General features: G+C 45.4%; 2 protein-coding genes across 2 annotated transcripts; one reads left to right on the forward strand and one right to left on the reverse strand.

The window, feature by feature from the left end:
• The first annotated feature begins 315 nt into the window (after window positions 1–315).
• On the forward strand, window positions 316–6229 carry LOC307237490 (MAPK regulated corepressor interacting protein 2-like). The gene is made up of 5 exons (XM_080010211.1): window positions 316–731; window positions 852–921; window positions 1797–1939; window positions 3219–3326; window positions 5830–6229. The coding sequence occupies exons 1-5, from the start codon at window positions 677–679 to the stop codon at window positions 5898–5900; spliced, it is 447 nt and encodes a 148-aa protein (XP_079866337.1). The 5' UTR covers window positions 316–676; the 3' UTR covers window positions 5901–6229.
• On the reverse strand, window positions 5909–23236 carry trap1 (TNF receptor-associated protein 1). The gene is made up of 18 exons (XM_080010207.1): window positions 23063–23236; window positions 21980–22138; window positions 21804–21886; window positions 21472–21612; window positions 20323–20394; window positions 20075–20235; window positions 19877–19986; window positions 19682–19755; window positions 19182–19337; window positions 17902–18022; window positions 17711–17780; window positions 15047–15194; window positions 12099–12284; window positions 11826–11964; window positions 8100–8185; window positions 7283–7428; window positions 7132–7204; window positions 5909–7050 (listed from the first exon to the last, which is right to left on the reverse strand). The coding sequence occupies exons 1-18, from the start codon at window positions 23181–23183 to the stop codon at window positions 6949–6951; spliced, it is 2148 nt and encodes a 715-aa protein (XP_079866333.1). The 5' UTR covers window positions 23184–23236; the 3' UTR covers window positions 5909–6948.
• Window positions 23237–25597: the final 2361 nt, after the last annotated feature.

The raw sequence follows: 25597 nt of genomic DNA on the forward strand, positions 1-25597 counted from the left end.
TTTTTACAATTTCAATAACAAAATAAAAAACAAAACAACAAAATAAATACGAAAGCGATAGATTAATAAATAACAAAACACCAAAAGTAAATAGATAAATAACCCCCCCAAAAAAACAAGTGAATAAATACATGGACAAATAAACACATAGATAAATGAATGAATGAATGGATAAGAAATAGATAAATGAATCCATCAATAAATGAATAAATGCAAGCATTCACTCATTAGTTGTACTTTTTTGGGGGGGGCGCGATGTCCCTTTAAAAGCCGCGGAGGGGCGAGTCGCCGGTGACGTAGAGCGGCGCGCGTCCGGCGTGCGCGAGCGGCGGAGTCTCCGACCAGTTCCACCAGACGTGACGTTGTGGAGGTGTTGCGCGCGCGAGGACAAGTTTGGGTGGGAAATAACAAAGAATAATAAAATAAAAAAATAAAAAACCCCGCGGGGGGGGGCAAAGAATCAACGTCTCGCCGGTGGAGGGCGCCGGACTGCGGACTCATCCCGGGAGCGCACGCACGCACCGCAACGATTATGCCGCGCCACCGTTGCTCTCCAGAGAGTTGACCCGGACTCCTTCAGCTTGTTCGGACGCTGCGCGTTGGATTAACAGGTGCGGAGCGACGCCGCCGGAGGAGGGGGCGCTAAGTCTGGAGTTTTTTCCCCCCCCCTCCACTCATGATGTACACGATCACCAGAGGTCCCAGCAAACTGGTCACCCAGAGACGCACAGGTAGGGAGCCGACGCACGGCAGCTCGTCCCGTTGCAGCAAACAAACAAACAAACAGACAAACAGACAAACAGACAAACCAATCAAACAATGCAACCTGCGTGTTTCTTCGCTCCCCCAAGGCCCCACGCAGCAGATCGACAACAAAATCAACGACTTCAAGCACAAGCAAACATCTTGGTCCATGCCAGAGTGAGTTTCGGAACTTTTTGTTTTTATTTTTATTTATTTTTTTTTAACATTTGTTTTTATTTTTGTTTCCAGCGATTCCCCCGTTGGTCCGTTCGCAGTCCATCGCCCTGCGCTTTGGTGGTGGCGAAGTTAAATAATTTATAGGAGTCGTGCACCATGCCCCGTCACACCACACGACGCCGATATTTTCGTTCCGCTGAACTTAGACTTTGCATGACCTTGGTGAGGGTGAGGGGGGAGGAGCGGGAGGCACATGGTCGTTCATTCAGCTGTTGCAACGCTCCTCCACCTCCTCCACCCCCCCCCCCCTCCCCACACAGCACTTTGTTGTGTTTTGGGACTGCAGGCCTCCGCATTCGCCTGACATTCTTGTCAAAGGATCATCAACCCAGGGGCCTGCGACCCTTCCCATTCGTTTTACCCGGGTCGGTCTCACCGCCGTTGAGAATCTCATTTTTTTATAATTATTATTTTTTTAAACGAGTGAGACCCGACCAACACACATTACAGGTGGCGCGCCACGCAGTGAGACAACATTCGCGCCTTTAAAAAAAACCAACAAAAACGCTGAAAGATAAGAGAGTGGGACATGATTCCGATCTCCCGCTGTGTTCCCCCCCCCCCCCCCCCCCCCCCCTGTCCTTCGACCCAAGCCGCGAGGTCTCAGGGTGCGGCGGAGCCCGTTCCGAAAAGCTCCGTCTGTACACTTGCGGACTTCCAGCGATTTGGGCGTAGGGCCATAGATACTGTTTGACCTTTGATCAAAATGCCTGCCGAAAACACCTGGGCTGTGTGAAAAGACTTTCCCCAAACTCCAGCCCTCCCCAGGAGAGGCCTCTAGTCTTTCCTCTTACTCTCCTTCTTCTCCTTCCCAGCCTCCCTGCGCCCAAGATCGTCTTCAACCGTCCCAGCGGCAGGAAGTACCACCAGCCGCCGCCCGCCGCCCTGCAGGCCGACGGCCACCGGGAGGAGGGCTTCACGCCGGCGCACGAGCAGAACGTCAAGTTCGTCCACGACGGTAAGGAAGGACGGGACGGAACGGACTGGGAATACCAGCAGCGCTACTGGGAGGGGACGGGAGGTTGCCGGCCTTTCTCATTTCCATCTCCCAGCCGCTTGTGCTTGTTTATTTCATTTTTTAGTTTTGTTTTAGTCACAGTGCTTATCAGGTTAAGGGGGAAACCACCCAAACAAACTGCTGTCGCACCCTCACGCCCGCTGGTCGCCACTCGGCGGCTGGTTCCTCACCCTCCCAGTCCTTCTCCCACACAGCTGTGCCGACGCTGATACCGCGCCACGGCTCTCATCTGGTCTCTTCCAGCTGCTTGGACGACCTCCCCCCTCCTCCCTCCTCCCCTCGCTGTCCTCCGCCGTTAAATCTACGACCCACACACCCTTAACCTGCCGTTAAAAAAAAAACAAAAAACAGTCTTCTTCACACCTGTTTGTCTGGGAAGGAATAAAGACTTTGTTGTGTCTGTGTCCGCGTGGTGAGGTTCTACCCACTGACCCAGTTTCAAAGTCCGCCGTTTTGTGTAACATTCACAGCTGCGGGTCAGAGGGGTGGGGTGGAGGGTCAGAGGGACCGGTCTCTGGTCTTGGATTAGGGTTTTTTTTTTTTTTTTTTTTCCCCCACTCGGTGTGAAGGCTGTGGGCGGTGTTGGAGGTTGGAGCTCATAAATAACTTTTTCGTCAAACCTTGGCCGCGGCGCGGACAAGGACACACAGCCGCTCTACCTCCATCACGGAGGCTCCGGGCTTACCTTACCGTCATCCTCGGGAACTCGCTCGTCGTACTTATTTCCCAATTTCGGCCCCCCGCTGTGACATAACCTCCCCTCTTCCCTTTTCACTCTCGATATGTCAAAATCTACTCCAGTTGCCGGCCGCCGTCAACCAGTCGCACGCAACCCGATTGTGTTCGGACCGTGCGGAGGTTTAGAAGTCCGCGGGGTGTGTTATTTTAAAAAGGCAAACTTTTTGTAGCCCTTGCCCTCGTGGACTTTGAGTGTGACAGAGAGAGAGGGCAGAAGGTCTCCCACACCCACAGGACGGATTTTGTATTAGCATCAGAACCACTTTGCAGCGACTGTCATTACTTTTAGCCAGTTATTTGTTTGTCTTTACTAGGGAAAAGAAAGTTGACTTTTGTGTTTTTGTTGTTTACTGTGGTGTTAAATACGAGCACTTTCAAGCTTAAGGGCTGTGTACACACCTGACTCAACAGATATGAGGTGTTGAACAGTGTTACCCTGAACCGAGTTGTGAACAGGCCCTCGTTGTGTTTGTTGTGACAGCGTGGCAGGAGGTGGTGCACCAGGTGGAGGAGGGCCCCAGCCAGGCACCGGCGGAGGCCCAGGGCCCGGTCCACTACAAGGAGACCAGCACCAGTCCCAAGATGGACAGTGAGTATGGACTGTTTTCTGTATCCACCCTTCATATTATTAGGGGTCCAGCCCCATTGTTTTTGTTAATGAAAAACTGACAATCCGCCGACAGGATGAGTTCGCAGAAAAGATGAATGAAATATGTATTCAGGGCAGTTCCGACATGCCATCGTACAAGTTTGATCCAGATCGAACCATTATTGTGGAATAATTTAGTAAAAAACGATTTCTTATCATTGCTACAATGTGTGAGCATGCCAAATGATGGCGTGCACAGGTCACATGATCGCATTGCAGTCGAGTGATTGGTCAACAATCGGGACCTCACCAAGATGGCAGCACCAGCAGATGTAACTGACGTCTGAACTTCCCAGGTGTCATGGATCTGACGAACCCACGGACAAAATGAATAATATGTGTGTTCGGGGCAGTTCCAACATGGCGTCATTCGCGTTTCATCCAGATCGGTTCAGTAGTGTGTAGCGTGGAAGACTGTGGTTAACAATTGCATCCTCACCAAGATGGCGCCAATATACTTGGAGATATGCTGCAACGGAGAAATCCTTGCTCACATGGGCAAGTTGACAGTGTACACAGATTACATGATAGCATGTGAACAAAGTCCTATTTTGGTTCAAGGATTTGTACATTTGAGTATATTTATTTAAGGGTTCATAAAACACATTATTATTGTGAAGGCAGTTTTCTATTCATTTACAAAGTGCCATAAAATAATTCTGTTCCCCACAATGGATGAATAAACGTGAAAATGAATTGATTATTAATATTGACTAAAATAATCGTGATTATCATTTCAGCCACAATGATGCCGCCCCACTTGAGAATGATAACCACCGCGTTAGTTGCGACGTAGGAAACCCAGCCAAACGACCCATGTAATCATAGAATTTTTACTGTAACCAGGCACGGAATGAACTTCTCCATCACAAAACACATCCGAGAGAGAGAAAAAGCGCACTCGTCCATTGAACTTTAACGAAGGGCTGACTACCCTGGAGCCCGCATATTGCTGCCTGCAGCTATATTTATTATTATTATTATTATTATTATTATGAGGCAAGACTTGGCTTTAACTGTACGGGGGGGGGGAAACATAATATAAAATGTGGTTATAAAGGCTACATACAGTGTAATATATCCTGGTATTTACACGGGAGTTGGAATAAGATCCAGGATCTCCTAAGAAGGATTTAATTCTCACCTACTTTAAACTGGAGCAATATAAACAGCCCGTGTTGGGGCAGAGGATTAAGCTCAGGTTCTCTCTGCCGTCTGCAAACAAACTCTGATTATGCGGCTACTGGACTGGCCAGGCCTTCACCACTTGCACGGCATCAGCGCAGCTCCGATGGATGTTCTTCATTCATTTTTTTCTACCTCCATGTATGAACACGTCGGCCTCCTTTCCCGGGAGCTTCCTCATGGGGTCTGCTCCTCGACGACGGGATGAGGCGATTACGTGATGCTCGCGCGAGAGGCGTCCACTATCACGCGAGACTACGCAACGGGACGCGACGTGCAACGTACGCTCCCGGCGGCGACATGGCGCCCGCAGAGCGGCGTCGTTGCGACGGAGCGAAGTGTTTTCGTTCCGTCAAATGCGACGCGACATGGTTTCGGCTCAAGTGACGCCTGTGTGCTGCGTGTTCGGTTCAATACAACGCCGCGCGACGTTGGGGATTTCGATCGGAGGCGTCTGAAGATGAACACGGGGCGGGCGGGAGCCGCCTACGGAGGAAAGGTTGAGACGTATGTTTAGTTCGGCAACAGCGAAGCCCGGAAAGACACTCGCCAGGGGAGAGAGGCCGCGCGGACAGGGACGCTGCTCTAATGCTCTTAACGACTTCGACGACGAGCAGGGCGGAGAGAGTTTTCCAACGTTGCGCCAAGCATTTGAGTACGTGCTGCAACGCTACAAAGAGAGACGACTCGCTGGCGAAAAAGAACCTCGGCGGAGACACTATATTACAGACTATTACATTACAGGAGTCATTATTATTAAATTACATGAGACAGACTATCATTACATTCAAAGCATACGAACTTAAATGACTGGTGTGAGGAAATCCTTAATGGTTTTGAACGTCTTTAATGCGTGCTCTAGTTTGTCTTTTCGTTTGGCAATGACAGACGTCATGGGGAAAACTACCCTTAAACGATGAATTGTATCGTATTAACTAGTAGTAACTTTCCGACATCTTCAAAAGCAATGAAATTATTTTCGCCCCGCCAAATGAACCGCAGCCTTCATATGACTCATCTATTAACTGTTGTTCATGGGAGTCGGACACAATCGGTTCAAGTCTTCCGTTGTGGGACGTGAATCCAGGAGAAGTGGCTTTCCAGAACTAACTGGACCACTGATTGCCGCCTGCCAATAACAACCGAAGATCCCACAGAGCCGTGTGATAAATTACAAATGTGAGTCGGTTTGGTTTTTTTTTTTTGCTTCTTCCGATAAGATACCAAAAATGCCTTTGTATTCCTCCGTCTCTCCTAGATTTTGTGCCCATAGACCTAGATGAGTGGTGGGCCCAGCGCTTCCTGGCCAACATCGACAAGTTATCATGAGTTATCCCCCCCCCCCCCCCCCCCCCCAATGGCCGACGGAGGACTTCAGGAGGCCGGAGCGCTCACCTCGGAAGTGGGAACCTTGGGAGTCTCGGGAGGAGCCAAAACTGCCAACGGACGCCAGGCGCTGGGACGCCAGCATAGACGGAAAACAAACTGAGCCTTTTAAAAACAACTTCTCATTCACTAAACCACAGGCCGCACACTGGATGCTTCCACTCTGAACCTCACTGTGGAGAGGGTGCAGTACTCCTTAAAAAAAAAAAATAAGTTTTTTCCCCATATTCCTCTTTTGTAATACTGGTTGTAGCTTAAACTTGAGGTTTGAAGTTTGTCACTAGAGTCCATTATTTTACAACAAAACCGCCCCCCCCAACACATTGTGTTGAGGGGAAATCTGAGTGGGAGTTCCATAAATGTTTTATTCACAATACATCTGTTTCACTGATCTGGTTGAGTCGAGTTATTGGGCACAAAGGGAGCAAAGCACAAGCCAAGTTAATAGTTAACAGCGGCCACTCAGTCGGTGCACGTTCATTCCAACTGGAGCTGAAAGCGCTATGCACAGCTTAATGCCGAGAAAATTATGCATTTCCAATAAACTACACAAACTAAACCGAGGAAATAGTCTTTGAATAAGGAACTCAAAAAGACAACAGTGGTATTAAATTGTTCTGAAAATGAATAAAAGAGGGAACACAATACAGGGATGTTGGCTGATTGGAAAGACGTATCATAATAGAAAGGGTTATTGTCTCCCTCTACGGTGACTCATTTCAACGGCAAACCTTCGGGACTATGATTTTGATTATGGTACAGTCAGATTGGTACACATCCAATCGACACACACAAGAAGTGGACAGTAAAAACATAAATAATACATAGAAATGTCGCTAGAGCAGCTTTCCAGCCAGCCATCCACTCCAGGCCTTCCGGCGCTCCTTCCCAAAAGGCAGTTTCATTGAAGGGTGGTGAACAAGGTTTCTTTCTTCCCTTCTGGCTTGTGTTGACTGAGGGTCTTAAGGTTTAGTCTTTAGGTCTTAAGAGCTCAGTGCTTCTCCAGAGCCTTGGTCAGCAGCTCGTTGAGGCGGGAAATCATGGGTCTGGGATCATCATTCAAACCCGCTGCGATCATGGCGTTGTCGTAGATCTGGAAACACAAAGAGAATGTGATGAGAAACACTTCAGAGCTTTGGGGGGGGGGGGGGGAGGTTCAATACGACTAGTGTACCTGGTCCAACAGCAGTCCAGCCAGCTCAGAGTCGCTGTCCTTCAGTGCGTGCATCTTCTTGATGAGGTCATGACTAGGAGGAGGAAGAAGGCAAATTCAGAGATAATTCTTTACAAATACACACGTCCTCCACCACCGGCACCATCCTTACCCAGCGTTGATCTCCAGCGTGGGCTGCAGGATCTGCGCCCTCTGTTCAGCGCTGCGGGCCAGCTGCTGCGTGCGCAGGAAATGGCGGGCGGCGCCCATCTCCAGCACCGTGATCATGGCGGGGTGGGTGTCCAGGCGAGGGGTCACCTGCGGAGGTCGTCGACGGCAACCATGAATTGTTTTCCATTTGTAAATCAGTAATATTAAGCTTTCTACAGTTTTATCCCTAACAGCTCACCATCATCTCAAGAACTGTTACTATTGTCTAATATATCCGTGAGCTGAGCTTTTTACAAGACACCTACGGAAATGTTTACTTTTCGCGTTTCACGGGCACCTTCTCAACCGGTGGCTGACTTCCTGATTTGATCGACTTTACCGTATCATGAACATCGGGGAAAAAAGATTAACAGAGAGGATGCACTAGGGACGGCGTAATTTATTTATTTTAACCAATTTCTATCTTCGATACATTATTATTTCCAAAGGAAAAACTGTACAAAATGCACATTAAGTAAAGTTATTGTAGAAAATAAGTTGCAATTTTGAATAAAAAGAGTACAGGAGTAAAATGTATTTTCAATAGACAAATGATCTCAAATCAAGGCTCAAGACATACATTTTAGTCATATTATCCATTAAAAAAACACCAGCTTTGATTAAAAATTGTAATTAACCAATAAAACAGTTATATTTCTTTATATTATAAGACTTGATATCGGCACAAGCGCAGGTCAGTAGAGTTTGGGTACATTTCAGTTTAAGATCCATATATTTTGCTCTGCAGCATTTGACTCACTACTCCGTCTCTTGGTTACCTTGATGTTGGTGACTTTGGGGCCCAGGGCGTTCCTCATCCAGGCCATCAGGTCCTCAGACTGCTCCTGCGACAGCCGCTCAGAGGCTTCAGGGGAAGGAGGAAGGTTAAAAACCACAAATAAAGTTGAAATTGAACGTATCTAAAGAGCACCTAGCTCTACTTTGACTGTATTCAATACTGACTCATCATGATATTATTTCTAAAGAAGGGGGGAAACTGCTATTAAATGGGTGATCTAAATCAATATCGTAAACTTCAGGAATAATAAGTTAATTTAGGACTTTACTGACACAATGTACTCTCATTTTATTCATCCTATGATTGCGGTACCAACCAGAGTGACAGACTTCTGCCACCCTGACAGACAACATCTTTACAAATGTGTTGAGGAAGAACATGAAATCAGCTGTTCTGTGTATGGATATTCCTGATCATTGTCGGATCTTTCTAATCATTTTCAAGGAACGTGATGAACCTGCATTAACACGGTATCTTCAATATAACAGAACCTTTAATGAAGCACACATAGCGAAGTTCGTGGTTAGTGGTCAGCGAGTATCCATGGACAGATATCCTTCAATCTGTAGATCCGCAAAAGGCTTTTACTTTATCAGAATGAATCCTCCAGGCCTGTGATCTGTGCTAACCCCTCGGAGCGGTGTCTCCCAAACCTCACCACAAACTGACAAAACCATGGATAACTTCAACAATCATGAAATCCTTGAATACTAAACATGAAACTGTACAAAAAATTCCTTCTCAGCCCCACACCATTTAATCTTAACTAATTGAAAAATTAAAGAAATAAACTCAACCACATTATCAGAGGAGCTAAACACTCCTACAATGTAGAATTATCGAAACACAAAAATGACATGACCCTTCTTTGGAAAACAATGAACTCTATCCTCAACAAAAAAAATAAACATAAGGAGTAACCTATTGAATTTAAGGTTGATGGGAGTCTTATCACTGATCCACAATTAATTGCCAACAATTTTAATCTCCTCCATCTCTCATTGGAAAAGGGAATCGTTCCTCCTGAACAAAAAATATCCAAGATTATTCCTATTTATAAAGACGATGACCCAGCCGTCTCCAACCACTATCGACCAATCTCCATCCTGCCTGCTACGTCAAAAGAGCTTGAACAGCGAGTCTGTCAAATATTTACTGAACATCTTAATATGTACAATATTATAAACTGTATACACATCAGTATGGGTTAAGAAAGAGACATTCAACATATACACTACTCACAAAAAGTTAGGAATATTGGGCTTTCGGGTGAAATTTCAGGATGAACCTAAAATGCACTATAACCTTTACAGGTGAACTTAATTTGACCTTCTCTAAACTTTTGAATGCACATGTCCAACTGTTCAATGTTTCAGTACTTTTTTGCACAACTTGCTGTTCTCTAACAAGGAGCTGAACAGCATAATTCACAACAGGTGTTTGATCCATGAATCGACCAATACATTTCCTGGTTCAATTAGAATTGGTATTTAAACAGTCCTCTTCATCATGCTGTTCACATTTTGACATCATGAGACCAAGACGACACCTAACAATTGATCAACAGTACCTCGCCATTATGAGGCTTCAAACAGGATGTTCTCAGAGGGAAGTGGCCACTGAGCTTAGAGTGTCACAGAGTGTCATCAGCAGGTTCCAACAGAGATACAGAGACTGAAAGTCACAGAAAGGCATAGAAGTGGACGTCCTTTGGCCACATCCCACACTGATGAGCGCTTCATTGTGAACAGTGCCCTGCGGAACCGGATGATGATGCCACTCAACTCCAGACACATTTAAGGGAGGTGAGAGGCACCAAGTGTCACGTCAGACCATTCAAAACCGTTTCCATCAGCGTGGTCTGCGTGCTAGACGACCTGCAAGGGTACCTGACCACACCACCAGGCACAGGCATCATCGTCTTGCACGGGCCAGGGAGCATTTACGTTGGTCGAGGGACCAGTGGCCTCAGTGCTGTTCTCTGATGAAAGTCGATTCACGTTGACCAGAATTGATGGCCGCCAACGATGTTGGAGACGTCAAGGAGAGAGCTAAGCATCAGCCACTGTTGTCACCAGATAAGCCTTTGGTGGTGGTGGTGTAACAGTGTGGGCAGGTGTGTCTAGTCAATACAGAACTGCCCTACACTTTGTGAATGGTACAGTGACAAGCCCATACTACCTGAATACCATCATTAATCCAGTCATTGTGCCCCTGCATGAACAACACAGGCCTCATTTCATCTTCATGGACGACAATGCTCCAGCTCATGGAGGTTGCATCATTAGGGAACGGCTGCTGGAGACTGGGGTACCTCAAATGAAGTGGCCTGCACTTTCTCCAGACCTGAATCCCATAGAAAACCTATGGGATCAGCTGAGTCGCTGTGTAGAGGCTCGTAACTCTGTGCCCCAGAACCTCAATGACCTGAGGGCCGCCCTTCAAGAAGAGTGGGGGGGCCAGGCCTCAGCCGACAATAAGTCGACTTGTGAACAGCATGAGACGTCGTTGTCAAGCTGTAATTGATGCTCAAGGGAACATGACAAGTTATTGAGACATTGACTTTTTTTGTTGTGGTAAACCCACCGCTGTTGTTGTCTTTTGTTTTAATAAATTGTTTGAGATGAGGAAATCACCATTGCATGCTTCTACTTAAATGACCTACTTTCATGTTATATCACCGTAATGTGAACTTTTTACATTTTCCATAAATTTCACCCGAAAGCCAAATATCCCTAACTTTTTGTGAGTAGTGTATATGCCACTGCCACTTACACATATAATTAATTAAATATACAAAGCTAGAGATAGAAAGGAAAAGACTATAGGTATTTTTTTTTTTGACTTATCAAAGGCTTTTGACACAGTCAATCACCATCTTCTTCTTCAGAAGCTTTCACATCTTGGAGTAAAAATCAATGCACTGCTCTGGTTCACCAGTTACCTCAAATATGGACAGCAGTTTGTATCCTGGAATGGAACAAAGTCTTCTGTTCTTCCCATACTCTGTGGCGCACCACAAGGCGCAATACTTGGGCCCTTGCAATTTTTGTTTTAATCAATGACCTCCCCAATGTCTCAGACAAACTGTCTGAGACATCGGGAAAATTTATTTGCAGATGACACTAGTGTCTTCTATTCCCATAAGAATCCTGACACCACCGTTAAGGTGTTAAATAAAGAACTTCCATATGGGCTGCCTATGTAAGCTGGGTGCAAACAATATTTTCTTGTCATGCGAGTCAAAAGGACTATTATAAATATGGCTTGTTTTTTTTCTTGCCATTAGTTGAGCGTATATTCTTATTTATATTTCTGTCTTATGAAAACTTTAAGCCATATCACATGAGTGTACACTCTTACTCTGTTAATGATAGTGTATACTTAGCATGTATTATGAACGGGTATTCTTGATGTGTGTGTGTGTGTGTGTGTGTGCGTGCGCATGCGTGCAGGTGTCTTATGACTGATTTAGACTTGTGTAATAGATTACTTCCTGTAATATTCTGCCCAGAGAATGCCACATTTCAAGCCCCTGTAGAGATTTATCAAATTCTCCTTCATATTCCCTTGCAAATGATATATTATCAATGACATATTGTAACTATATCTTTTGCCTTTTTTTTTATATGTGTAAATAAAGAAACAAATTTCAGAGGACGGACTTGAGCGAACCATGAGGGCAGGGGGAGGGACCTCATCTCACCGGGCTTGGGGTCCTGGAACTTCTCCTCCTTGTAGTGGTCCACCACAATGTCCGTCTCCACGGAGATGAGCTTCTTCTTGTCAAACTCCCGGAGGTGGAGCAGGGTGAGCTCGTCGAACTGCTCGTAGCAGAACAGCACCTGAACGGTAGAATAATAGTTGTAGTTATAGACTGCGTCTCCATAGGTATTCCTTATTGGACTGAAATGTTTTAAATATTGTGACATTTGATTTTGTCCTCGTGTCCATGGCCCTCTGATATTCCCGCCCTCACCTCCATGTCCTTCTGCTTCATGGCCTCGTAGTAGGGGGAATGCTCGGCCAGGTGGCGATTGGGGGCGCACAGGTAGTGGATGTTTCGCGTTCCTGCCTTCATGCGCGAGGAATACTCCATGAGGTTGGTGTGCTGGCCCTCGGGCAGGGCGGAGGACTCGAATCGCAGCAGCTTGGCGATGTCCTCCTGCAGCGGCACGGCGGATTTTAGACCTCAGCTCTCACAACACGATACTTAAATCACACTCCACCTTGAAATACTCTCTTCTGATACAAAAAAAAAACCCTCAAAACATAATGGACTCTAATAATGAGTCTGAAGTTTGTTGCCCTAGTGTCGCTAAAACAACGTTCCGTTCGAACTGAATTTTCCAACGGGGATGATAAAAGCTCTATTTTATCTTTAGGCCTAATCTTAGACCAAATCCCATTTTTAATCTGAATTTACTGAAATGGCCTTTCCCGGCCATGTTTTAAAATAGTCTCAGACTTGCCCCAAGTTTTGGTTAAAAAAAAAAAAAAGATTTCCAGAAGGAAGATTATTCACAATCTCGGTGGAGGCTTAGGTTCAACCTGGCCAGGTTTATATTTTTGGATTAATGGATGTGGCCTCCAGATCGACCTCGACAAACGACAAAATGGATTATCTGGACCAAGCCCAGCACCAAGACCAGACAGATACCCCCTTTCTACCGACGCAAACCTAGTTCTGGTTCTGGGCTGGTGCGAATGCCGGTTCACAGTTGGTTCAACTTGCGAACCTTCTCAAAACCGGTTTGCTTTTCCACGGGAACAACAGGCCCGAGAGCCACAGCATTACATCACTGCAGATGTCTGTATACGTCCACACCCTTTCATCAGGATGGGGGACAATTATTATTATTATTATTATTATTATTATTATTATTATTATTATTATTATTATAGGTCCATCCCAAATTTCCAAGGCTAAAAATGTCCGGAACAGCACGACCGCTAGAGCTACGGACATGGTTGAGGTGTCGTTACAACAGGGACGTCACAGACATGTCGTGGTTCAAGTTTCACACAAATTGATCAACATACACAGGAGAAAATACTGAAAACCGGACTAAATTTGACCAAAATTTCGTGCTTCATGCTTCACCGACACGGCAATGTTCAAAAACTTAAGACGCTTTGTGACATCATCATCCGATTCGCTATAAATGCGCAGAATGTAGTTCTGAATGTTCATTTGCGCCGTGCTCAGTGTGCAGTGTGGTTGAAAGTTACAAACTAGGCGTCTATGTGTGTTTATGTACCGTCTTACCTGGTTGATGTCTGCTGGGATGTTTGATTGATATGTTATTTCTTTGGTCTTTTTGTAAATGAAGACAATGTATTCCGATATAACCCTGTGTTAGATGCGGTGTTGTGTTTCTCTTTATGAAGGTGGATTCGCGGAAGATAGAAAATCGGGGAGTGGATACTAAGTTCATATTCTCGGAAAAATAGTATCCTGAAAATTGTTAATAATCACATAAAAACGTCAAATATTTTTCATAACCCATTAAAAAAACTTGGGACACAAAAAAACATTAATCCACAAAAACCCGTGACCACGTTGAGTCAAGTCCACCCCAACTGTGGGAATGAGTGACGCGTTCTTGTACTAGGAACGCGTCGGAAAACTATGACCCGTGAAATTGTAATTCAAGATTCCAGAGGTTATTTGTCACCTACATATACTTAAGGTCATACATATATGCAGTGAAATGTCATGACACCTGCTGATTAGACACAATAAGCTCTATAACATCTTAAAATATTAAAATGTGTGTAACCGAGACAAGGTGCTCGCGCAGGCAGACTAAGGGACATGAGTCACAGAAAGACGCCAATGCTTATCGGTTTTCATGGAACCGTAACCCGTCAGAAATTTAAAACCCCAGAAAGACGTCACAACTAAAATGACGTAACTTCCCTAAATACGTCATTACTCTCACACACAAGCCCTTCCACAATAAGTACAATTCCAAATAAATGTTAATGTTCAATAAATATTGTGTGTATTACAATATATGCAATCGGGCTGAATCTGTGTAGTTGTTTGTTTCTACTATGGAGAATCTTCAAAATGTTATTCGTCACTAACACGACTAAAATGGACCCTGTGCATTGCTGCTTGCAGCTATATTTATTAATATTATTTCTTATGTTTCATGGTGCATTTTTTTGTATTGGGTTTGTTAATGAGTGGGACAGAGCATGACAAATGTCTACGTAAGCGCTGAAAACAAGTATAATATTATTTTAATTGTGGTGGAAATCGGGATAATTTGGTAAGGGAACGTTGGAAACCAGGGACGGAGCGGGCTTGAACTTGGGCAGTCGTGGAGCCCAGGGCTCCCTCACTCCAGCCTCACTGCCGGACTCTGCGGTCTGCCGGAGTTTGAGCCCGTGGGCTCACAACTTGTGCGTTCTAATAATTTAAAGAAGAAGTGCACTCCCACTCAATAAAGTATGATATATTTAGATCTTACAATATGTCCTCTTGATTTGTCCACTAGAGAGCTCCACAGACAAGATTTTGCATCCATGAATTCTGTACAGCTGGTGGTAAAAGTAAAAGTGGTAAAAAAATGACACAGTGTCACAATGTTTTGCTCTGGCTCGCTTGTCCTCGCCCTCCAGCCCCTGACGTAAGCAGTTCTTGGTTTGAGTCCAGCAAGCAAGTGGTGCCGCTGTGGAACCAGTTTCCCGGTTCCAGAGCTGGTTATTTTGCTGTCAAAGTGCAAAGAAGGAGAAGGAGCTGCCCGGTCCTTTATCAACTTAGTCCACAACTAACTCATCTTATATTAAGCAGCGTCCCAGAAAGACTTTTTTTTTTGATTCTAGATTAATTTAAGTGGAATTAATTTAGTCCTAATTTAGACTAAACCCCATGTGCGAAACCTCCCCTCAAAGTGTTAACTAGTGAGCGGTGACCTTGACGTCTTGCTCCTGTGTGGTGACGATGCCTTCCCGCATGAAGAGGCCGTAGTCCTCAAAGAACTTGTTGTACTTCTCGGGCTCCTTCTTGCTCTGGTCCAGCAGGAAGCGAATGATCCTCTGCTGCAGCACGTCGCTCAGCTTCCTGGACGACGGATATTAAGTGTTAGTTATCAGATGTAAACATGTAAATAACAATAAATCAGATATTTTTGAAATACAGAGGAAAAAAAACCATTTTAAATCTGTAAAATAAAATACAAATGCAAAGATTTCTGAAACATAAATCATCAGTGAGATTGATTAAGGAATTGAGATGGGATTAAGTAAATTGTATTTTTTTTTGTTGATTGCATGATACCATCATAGCAGAAGAGCTCTCTATTGACATTGAAAATAAAAGTTTAACATAAAAATTCATGTAGACAGTTCACCTGAACCCAATCTATTAATAATCTCATTCTAATCTACTATTATAAGTGTACTGGATAAAATGTACATTTCCCTAACATAATCTCAAGATTCAAGAGGCTAACTGATTCCTAAAACGTAATGCAGTAAGTCGAATACTATAGAATAAAATCAAAATATATAGAATTAAATAAAATAAAATAGATAAAGGATATGTTATGTATATGGGATAGGCTAATTATGTATATACAGATATGTGCATTAAAGTGGCATGTGATTAAAGTGAGGTAGTGTTTGTGAGATATACAGCACAGTATACAACAGTACGGCGCAGCAATACGGTAACACCGAACAACCCAGAACAGTGACACAGTATGCAGTACAGTATGCTACATACAGTACAGTAAGGTAGTGGAGCCTATGTGTATGGCTCAGTGAGGACCCCTGGTGAGGTCAGCATTGACAGTTCTTATGGCTTGCAGGAAAAAACTGTCTCAGTCTCTCTGTTCTCGCTGTGTGACTGCAGAGGCGCTTGCCCGACCGCAGCAGCTGGAACAGTCCATTGTTGGGGTGGTGAGGATCCTTCATGATCCTTCGGGCTCTGCTACTAGCTCCATTAATCACCAAGGGCGCGTGCGTCCTTGATTGTAATCCTCACCTAAAGTCCACAATCAGCTCCTTAGTTTTGCTGACGTTCAGGTGGAGGGTGTTGTCCTGGCACCAGAGTGACAGGTCAGCCACCTCCACGCGGTAGGCCTTCTCATCGCCGTCGGTGATCAGGCCCACGACAACGGTGTCGTCAGCAAACTTGATGATGGTGTTGGAGCTGTACCTGGCCACACAGCGATGTGTGTACAGGGAGTACAGTAGGGGGCTGAGGACACAGCCCTGGGGGGATCCTGTGTTCAGAGTGAGGGGGCTGGACATGTGCTTCCCCACCCTGACCACCTGGGGCCGGGCTGAGAGGGAGTCCAGGATCCAGGCACACAGTGGAGTATTCAGTCCAAGCTCCTTCAGCTTGATAGCCAGTCTGGTGGGGACTATGGTATTGAAAGCTGAACTATAATCGATGAACAGCAATCTCACATAGGCCCCCTTCCGGCCATCCAGGTGCGTGAGCGTGGTGTGCAGTACCTGGGAGACCGCGTCATCCGTGGATCTGTTCTGCTGGTACGTAAACTGCAATGGGTCCAAGGTGCGGGGGAGGGAGGCGCAGATATAATCCTTAATCAGCCTCTTGAAACACTTCATGACCACCAGGGCGAGGGCCACCGGATGGTAGTCATTCAGCCAGGCTGGAGAGGCGATCTTCGGGACAGGAACGACAGTGGACCTCTTGAAGCAGGACGGGACCACTGATTCAGCCAGGGAGATGTTGAATATTGTAGTGAACTCCAGGGCTAGCTGGTTAGCACAGGTCTTCAGTACTCGCCCAGATATGCCATCTGGGCCCGCAGCTTTCCTGGTATTCACCTGCATCAGAGCCCTCCTGACGTCATGCTCTGACACAGAGTGCCCGCTCATCCCCAGCGGTGTAACTCCAATTAGCTGGCAAGCTAGCGGTGCTATTCCCAGACTCAAACCGCGCATAAAAGGAGTTCAGTTCGTTGGCTAGGGAGGCGTCCACACTCATGGCTGGGGTGGAGCTGCTCTTGTAGTTTGTTATAGTCTGCAGCCGCTGCCACAAGCATCTGGTGTCCCGTTGCTCCATCTGTAGCTCCAGTCTCTCTGTACGTCCGTTTAGTGTCCTTCACTCGCTGTTCTCCAGAGACTGAACGTTGGCAAGAAGGATGCTTGGCAGAGGTGGACGGCAAGGTTGCGTCCTCGTGACCCGAATGACGCCTCGAATCTAACATTTTCATTACGTTACGATTTGAATAACAAAAACAGTGGCGAGTATCACAGGTTTTCAATGACGGTGATGGACTTTTCCAGCACACAAAATATTTTCAAGGTATTCCAGTACTTACATTTCTGAGGATGAAATTCAAGCAGCTCAAAAACCTGGTAAGAACCCCGTTTTTTGCAACTTTTCTCACATTCGCTTGAAATTCTCCTCACATTTCCACGGAAACATGATTGTGAAATCTAACAATTTTACAAAATGATCCCAGTCTGCTCAATTATTAGGCGATTATGTAGTAATAATTGTGACAGTTCTAGTGATGGGTGTGAAATACTATTGTGAAACTGTAGTGATTGAGACAAAATAAACAAAAAAAAACAAAAAACAGGAAAAACCTGCTGTACCTGATGAGGGCACTCTCCTGCAGCAGCTCTCTGCTCAGATTCAGGGGGATGTCTTCACTATCCACCACACCTGACGACAAGAAACACAAAACATCATTTTGTCAAAACCACAGGGAAGGGAAAAAGATGGAAATTTTTCAGCAGAGTAAAACTATGCGCATCATTGTGTATGAGAAGATGCGACCTCTGACCTCTGAGGAAACGCAGCCACTTGGGCAGGATGTCAGCCGCCTTTGTCTGGATCAGGACCTTCCTGCTGTACAGAGCCACGCTGGAGCCCATCTCCCGGCTCACGTCAAACATGCTTGGCTTCTGGACACCGAACATCCAAAACACTCGTGTGATCCACCGCACTCACATCAGGGCGACTGATATGACTAGCTTGTAATATTAGCGTCAGCACTGATGAGAAAGGTGGATTATGACTTTCAAGCCCTCCTTTTTTTTAGCATAAACCTCACTCAGAGAATGTGAGTGGAGTTTTATTTTATTTTCTATACAGCGCTGTGCCGCGCGTGCCTTCCCATGGCGATTTTACTTATCTTTTTGTTTTTGTCTGTTTCATAACTTGTATGAAACAACATTTTTTTAAACACACCACTGTTCTTTTTAGTTTTGTTTCAATAAGGCAATAAAGCGCACCATCGCATGCGTCCGATGCGTTCAGATTGCATCATGACCTTAAAAAGGCGGTTCATGCTCAAACCCTCCAATATGGCTGAATTACAACAGCTCTGCAAAGATGAGCGGGCCAAAATTCCTCCACAGCGCTGTAAAAGACTCATTGCCAGTTCTCGCAAACGCTTGATTGCAGTTGTGGCTGCTAAGGGTGGCCCAACCAGTTATTAGGAATAGGGGGCAATCACTTTTTCACACAGGGCCATGTAGGTTTGGATTTTTTTTCTCCCCTCAATAATAAACACCTTCATTTAAAAACTGCATTTTGTGTTCACTTGTTATCTTTGTCTAATATTTGAATTTGTTTGATCTGAAACATTTAAATGACAAACATGCAAAAGAAATCAGGAAGGTGGCAAACACTTTTTCACACCACTGTATAAAGTGGCCATCAGCCACCCCACTCTTTAGATATCAGCATCGGCCATTGATTGACCCATATCGGTCGACCACTAATATTATTAATAACATTAGCATCTACAATTATAACTGTCTATTTCCAGCCATGCTGGATTCACTCAACATTTCCTCCTTATAATCTGTCATAAAAGCAATTTTGGAGAAATTGTGTTACATTAGGATTTGAATAACAAAACTTGGGACTATCAGGTTTTCAATTACCTTTGTTTTTCAAATTACTTTTCAATCATTTCAGCACAAAAGGGGCTATTTTCAAAGTATACAAATACTTGGATTTCCAAGGATTCAATTGTAGTACTTCAAGCATCTCAAGGACCCGGTAAGAACCCTGAATAACGGTCGATGATGTCATAGTTCTGACTGCTCTGCTCACCACATCAGGAACGTAGAAGATGCTGCGGATGTTGAGCGGGGCGTCGGCGCGGTAGTGGAGCGTGTAGCGCGGCTTGTCGTAGGCTTGCGCCACGTAGCGGTAGAACTCCTCGTGCTGCCACTCGCTGATCTCCTTGGGCTCCATCATCCACAGGGCCTGGAGGGGTTAAAGGTTAAAACACTGTCACGTCTAGCTCCGACGTTGATAAAGAGCCGAACCTTGACGCAAAGGGAGTCCTTCAGCGCACGCACACACACACACACAGGCATTATCATTTCGATTAGAGTGAGATACATTAATCAGAACCCTGAATTTGTCAAATCTGATATTGCTGGCAAAAGAATAAAGATAGCACACCTTTTAGCAAATACAACCAGTATTTAAGAAAATTTCCCCCCTGAATTTACTTGAACCAACCTATAACATTATGCAATATGTAACTACTTGAAACAAGAGGAATACTGGGTTCGGCAAAATAGCGATAGACGGACAAGACCCACCTGCAGCGTGTTGAGTCGCCGTCCATTCAGGAAGATGGGGAAGCTGACAAAGTTGCTGTACTTTGTGACGACCTCTGAAACAGCGACAGAAGACAGCGGCGTTGACGTGGAGAGACGGTCGATCAGATGTGATTTACAGACTGCAGTGGTAGTTCTGGTTTTAAAGGTCTTGTGAATACAGCATCGACAGTCTACCTTTGACTCTGTCCTCAGAAGAAAACTCCTTGCAGTCGTCCTTGAGGTGCAGCACGATCTTAGTTCCTTGCTTGACGCCACTCGCCTCAGCGATCTCAAACACTCCAGAGCTGCAGGGTCAGCGGCATCAACTTCAATCCAAACATTTTGATCGTATCAATTTCAGCAGGTTTCTGCAGGGGCATTTCATTCCCTTACCCGTCAGAGGACCACTTGTATCCAGGGACATCGGGCTCTGCGGACTGGGAGTAGACATCCACACGGTTTGCCACCATGAAGGCAGAGTAGAAGCCCACTCCAAACTGACCGATGATAGTGCTGCTGGCTTCAGCCTGGTTCTGCAGGTTCTCCAGGAAGGCCTATATAAAAATATATTTTTTATGAATAATTCCTATTGATTTTTAGGGAAGAGAATGTCCATTCAGGGCACATGAACCAAGGGCTACCTTGGAACCAGAACGGGCAATAGTCCCCAGGTTGGCCACCAGGTCCTCCTGGTTCATCCCCACTCCTGTGTCCTGTGAGAAGAAACAAAATTCTCATCGAAATCGAGCAGCCAAGTGTATGATCTTGGTGTGTAGTTCCGCATTCATCCACCAGGTAGCAAACTACCGCAAGGTACAGTGGTACCTTGACTTACGAGTTTAATTTGTTCCCTGACAGAGCTTGTAATTCAATCTGCTCGTATAGCAAATCAATTTTCCCCATTGTAATTAATTGAAATGCCATTAATCCGTTCCAGCCCCCCAATAAACCACCCCATTTTTTTTTTTTAAATAAGAAAAATGTATTTATAAATGACAAATATTGTATAAAAACATAATAAAACACAATAAAAGAGAATGTGTAGATCTCTCTTCTTTTCTGCCTTCTCGCAGATGATACCCTCCGTCACACTATCTCCTGCGAGCTGCTTCTCCTTCAACCACACCAACAGCAGATTCTCCATCTTTTCATGGACAGCGGTCCGCAGCTTAGACATTATTCTAACGCCCTTGGCTGGCGTAATACCCTTTATCGCCTCCTTCTGCTTTAGTATGGTACATATCATAGAAATACTACGCGCGTACTGCCTCGCCAATTCCATCACACGCACACCCCGCTCATGTTTTTCTATTATTTTGCACTTTAAGTCAATGGACATCATCCGCTTCTTCTTCTCAGCACTTTTTTTTTCTGACCCATGGTTCGGAAAAAAAATTGTCAAAATAACTGCACAAAAAGCACAAATCGCGAGCACAAAACACAAAAGCGATGCTTCCACGCTCAGGTACATGAAGTGAAGGAGTGAGACGCGGGATGCTGGCCGGATTTGCTCGCCACGCCCACCAGCGGCGCTACCTGAAGCTCGCTCCTCGTAACTCAAATTTTTGCTGGAGGGAATGATGGCTCTTAACTTGGAAAACTCGTATGTTAGTGCACTCCTAACTCAAGGTACCACTGTACTTAAACTGAGGAAAACCGGATACAGTCAACATGGTGTCAAAAACCCAGCAGTAAATTGGCTGTTGGACAGAAATAAATTGACACCAATCACAACATTTTAATTATTTATTTATTTATTTTTTCATTCAAGCAGGAAAGAATCCACTTACCTGGATGGTGAAGGTGCCCTTGGCAGCATCAGTCTGCAGGTGGATCTCCATTTGGGCCGTGTCGCCGCCTCCTGTGATCAGCTTGTGCCGCAGCTTCTCCAGAGCGTCGCTGCCATTCGAGATCAGCTCCCTGATGAATACCTGAATGAACAGGAGGGACCGGTTAATATAGGGGGGTGTTGATCATAATAATAATAATAATAATAATAATAATAATTTCTTGAAAAATGTACCAATCCTGGAAATAGTCTTGTTGAATGTCACAACAATCAAGTGGACTAAATATTGTCCAGAAAAATTGCTAATTTTCATCCCGTCCGACACAAACTCACCTCCTTCTCAGAGTACAGAGACCTGGCGACAATGTCCAGCAGCTTCTTCGTCTCAGCCTGAAACTCATGTTTCGAAAAGCTTCCTATGTGATTCAAAAGGTAAATAAACGTCAGTGCAATCGACACTCTGACATGGAAAACATCTTGGTTGTCCAAACAAAACAACTAATATCCACCTTGCACATTCTCCGTATCGCTGATAATGGTGTGGAGCGGCTCCTCTTCGGGCTCTTTCTCGGCCTCCTGGGTGCTGTAGCAGGAGGTCTGGCAAAGATGCTGCGAGCTCCACACCCCAGGTCTGCTCAACCACCTCTGCTGCTGCCGTCTCTGGGCGTCTGGTCAAGGGGTGTACAAGATTTTGGACACGTATTGAGGCTGTTTAGTGAAGGGCAAAAGCTCTCCGAATGCGAACCCAGCTGGGTGATGACCATGACACAAGTTAACCTCACTGTCATTAAATCACACAAAACAGGGTGTCTGCAGGTATCAGAGTGTGAAGTTGAATACCTTTTTCAAACAAAGTTACACCTTAAGTCTGATTTTTGGAGACAACTTAAGTCTGACCTTTGGAGAAATGATTTCTCTCTAACTCAATAAAGTATTGCAGGTGAGGATACATGTAAGTATTATGTTTAGGCTTAACTAGCTCACCAGAGAGAGATGGGCAGGGCTGGGTGGGTTAAGGGGGTCGTTGTGCATTATGGAGGGATTTGCAAATGTACTGAATGCATGAGGGTAAGTATTAAGCGTGATCTCAGAAATGTTGAGTCCGATGCAGAAAACTTCATTTTGAAAAAAGTAATCGGAATAATAATAAGCCTAACATTGACATTATTGATAGTATAAATCATATTCATAATAACCATAATATTATGGGTGAACGTGACAGGTGAGTAGAAGGTGGGTTGGGTTCATCTGGAATAGGCATTATTATTCCAACAGGAACTCGTTTTGACAAACAAAAACATTTGACCAAATTAAATCAGAAGTTAAGAACTCATACATTAGAATGGAAGATTATTTAATGAGGTGTTTCTTTAAAGGCGGTGAGGACACCCTGATGATGAAATACCTCAGGGCTGCTACATGATGCAGCCAAATCTGACGGAAACCTGTAAACGTCGCCCAGTTTACGGTGCCAGGTCACTGGTATCCAAAAGAACGCACTGCGATGGTACTGGACATATTTGGAAACGGTTCGAACAAACATGTTCGGCATTTAGAAGGCGGGCTGAACTAAACGACACCGCTGAACCAACCTCCGGGGAAGGCGCTCGCCGCGGTCCTACACGCGGGTCCTCGTCCATGTGATAAAAGTCTGGAGGGGACCCTCCGAGTGGAACCCAGAGCGAATTTCAACAGATTCAGGCAGCGAGACATGGCTTGACCTCGTCAACACGCTGAGCGGAGCGCCGGCGTCCACACACATGAAGGACCTCCTGGCGGGCGCGTGGTGATTACGTCACGAGGCGGCCTATCCTTCCGCCCGATCAGAAAGACGGCGTTCACCGTATTCAGTGTAGCGAGAGCGAGGGGCCGTGACGTAGGGCTGGGTGATATTATCGCTATAATATTAATCGTCGTAAGATGAAACTAGATATTGTCTGGGGTTTTGGCGTATTGTCTTTTCTGAACTTTATAGCTGTCGCTTGGTTATAAACACAGGCGGTCTTTCCATGTCATATATGGAAAGACGTGCGCTCGGGGGGCCTCGTGAATTCGTGTGGTTTTTGTGTTCATTGCCCCCCCCTCCATAAAAAAAAAACAACAACACAGTTTCTTTGTCGCTGCAGCGATCTGCGCTGTGCGTCACCCACACCCCATAAGTACCTCGACAATTTGAATGAGGGGGTATATCTGCGGGAAGCAAAGCGCGGCGTCCGGGTTAGTCGCAGCGATTGCACCAACGGCAGCGCCGGAATCAATCTAAGACAAACTTGCCGTGTAAGGAATCCAGGGAAATGTTTACTTTTCTATATTGAAGCAGCGTCAAGGGCAAAACATATGGCACGATAGCGCCCCCTTAACGGACGATTCGACGGCGCAATTACATTGGCGCATATGACCGTCAAACAGAACGCAGATCAGCCGGCGCTAACGCTGTGTAATTGACGCTGCAATTTGATTGGTTGATGGCGGCCATTTTGTTTATTTGGACCAAATTTTCAGGAGGAGTTATGGGGGGGGGGGGGGGAGAGAAACACCTTTTGGACTCAATTCAAAATGGCGGAAAATCTTGGGCGCCAAATGAGACATCGCCTTTGAAAGTTATACCAATGCCAATCAATGCCAATACCAATACCAATCGCTCCACCTATTGACAAGACGCCGCCAGATTTCTCACGTGGCCTCGGAGTCACACCCTGCACACATCTACCGAATTGGACGATGATACCCCAATGCCTTGGTGAGTTGAGGCAGATTGATCTCAAATAGGCCGCGCGGCGCAGCATCCAATTTTGATGGCCATCGGACCAAATTTGTAGGGAGAAGTTACGAGAAAAAAAATCCAGTTTTTGACAAAATCCCAAATTGTGGAAAATCGATCAAGACGCAACGGGACGCGTGGCCTAAGGAATCCACAGACGCAAGAATTCGGTTTCTACGACCCGCCGCTCAGAAGTTATTCCACGAAACGTAAACGCGGTCACTTCGGCGCCACCGTCCGGCCGATGAACGCCGTTTTTTTTTTTTTGTGTTTGCTAGTTTCGGAACACGGCGAGCCTGTCATCGAAGTTTGGCGTCCGTGGGTTTCACGGTTTCTGAGGCCCAGGCTCCTTTAGTGGAGAATAAGAATAAAAATCTGAACAAGAACAATAGGGGTCCAGCACAATGGACCCCTAAAAATGACCCCTGGAGAGCGTACAGAGTGGACACGTGCATGGTGGGACTTGAGTGATGAAAAGTTTGGCTCATTACGTGAATGGGAACGTCAGAGGCTGCAGGGCTTGCAACTTAGATTCGTTATTTTAGTCCATGTCTACAACACAACAGAACAAATACGTAGGTACGTACTGTACGTCGTCTGAATTCATGACATCAGATAAATCAACCAGATGAATAAACAAGAGTAAAAATACACTTGTTTCACGGCACGACAAGGACTATCATCAGTACAAAACCTTGTCTGATAAACGACTTCATTGTTCAATATGGGGGATATTATTAAATATTGTAATTTCTATTGTATAAAATGACACATAACTGCTGTTATAAAATATATTTCATATCTAGTCCTACGAAAAACCGTTTTAAACTAAAACAGTCACAAGTCCGGTTCCTTGGATCAAATGGTTGGAGGAGATGACCGAGCTTCACGTGGCTCAAAGCCATGAATGGTTGGATGAAACCTTGAATGCTGGCAGAGTTGAGGGTTCGATGTCAGGCGAGCTTTTTGAAAGCCGGCAACACAAAAGAGAGGAGACCCGGGCTGCATGTCGAAGGCGACCCGGGGGCGCCCGACTTGGCTCACGTGTTTTGTCGGCTTTCAAAAGATGGCCTGGCATCGAAACCCTCAGGTCCTCATCCAAGGACTTATCTCTTTGCGGACATGGATGGAAATAATCACGACGCGACCTTGTGACAGCGTCTGAACCATCGCGCTGCCAGGCCTCAGTGCGCCTTTAAACTGCCGCTGCCTTTCAAAAGCTTTCCAAGTGTTCAACCCCTATCTCCTTCAACCGACCGACTCACTTTGCTAAAGTATAAAAAATATATATATTCTACATTAAATGTCCCATAAAATATGACCTCAGTGAGAAACTTCAGGTGTAAGCATCAACAAACAGAAATCA

The sequence above is a fragment of the Zeus faber genome (assembly GCF_960531495.2).
Source record: "Zeus faber genome assembly, chromosome: 11".
NCBI classification, from domain to species: Eukaryota; Metazoa; Chordata; class Actinopteri; order Zeiformes; family Zeidae; genus Zeus; species Zeus faber.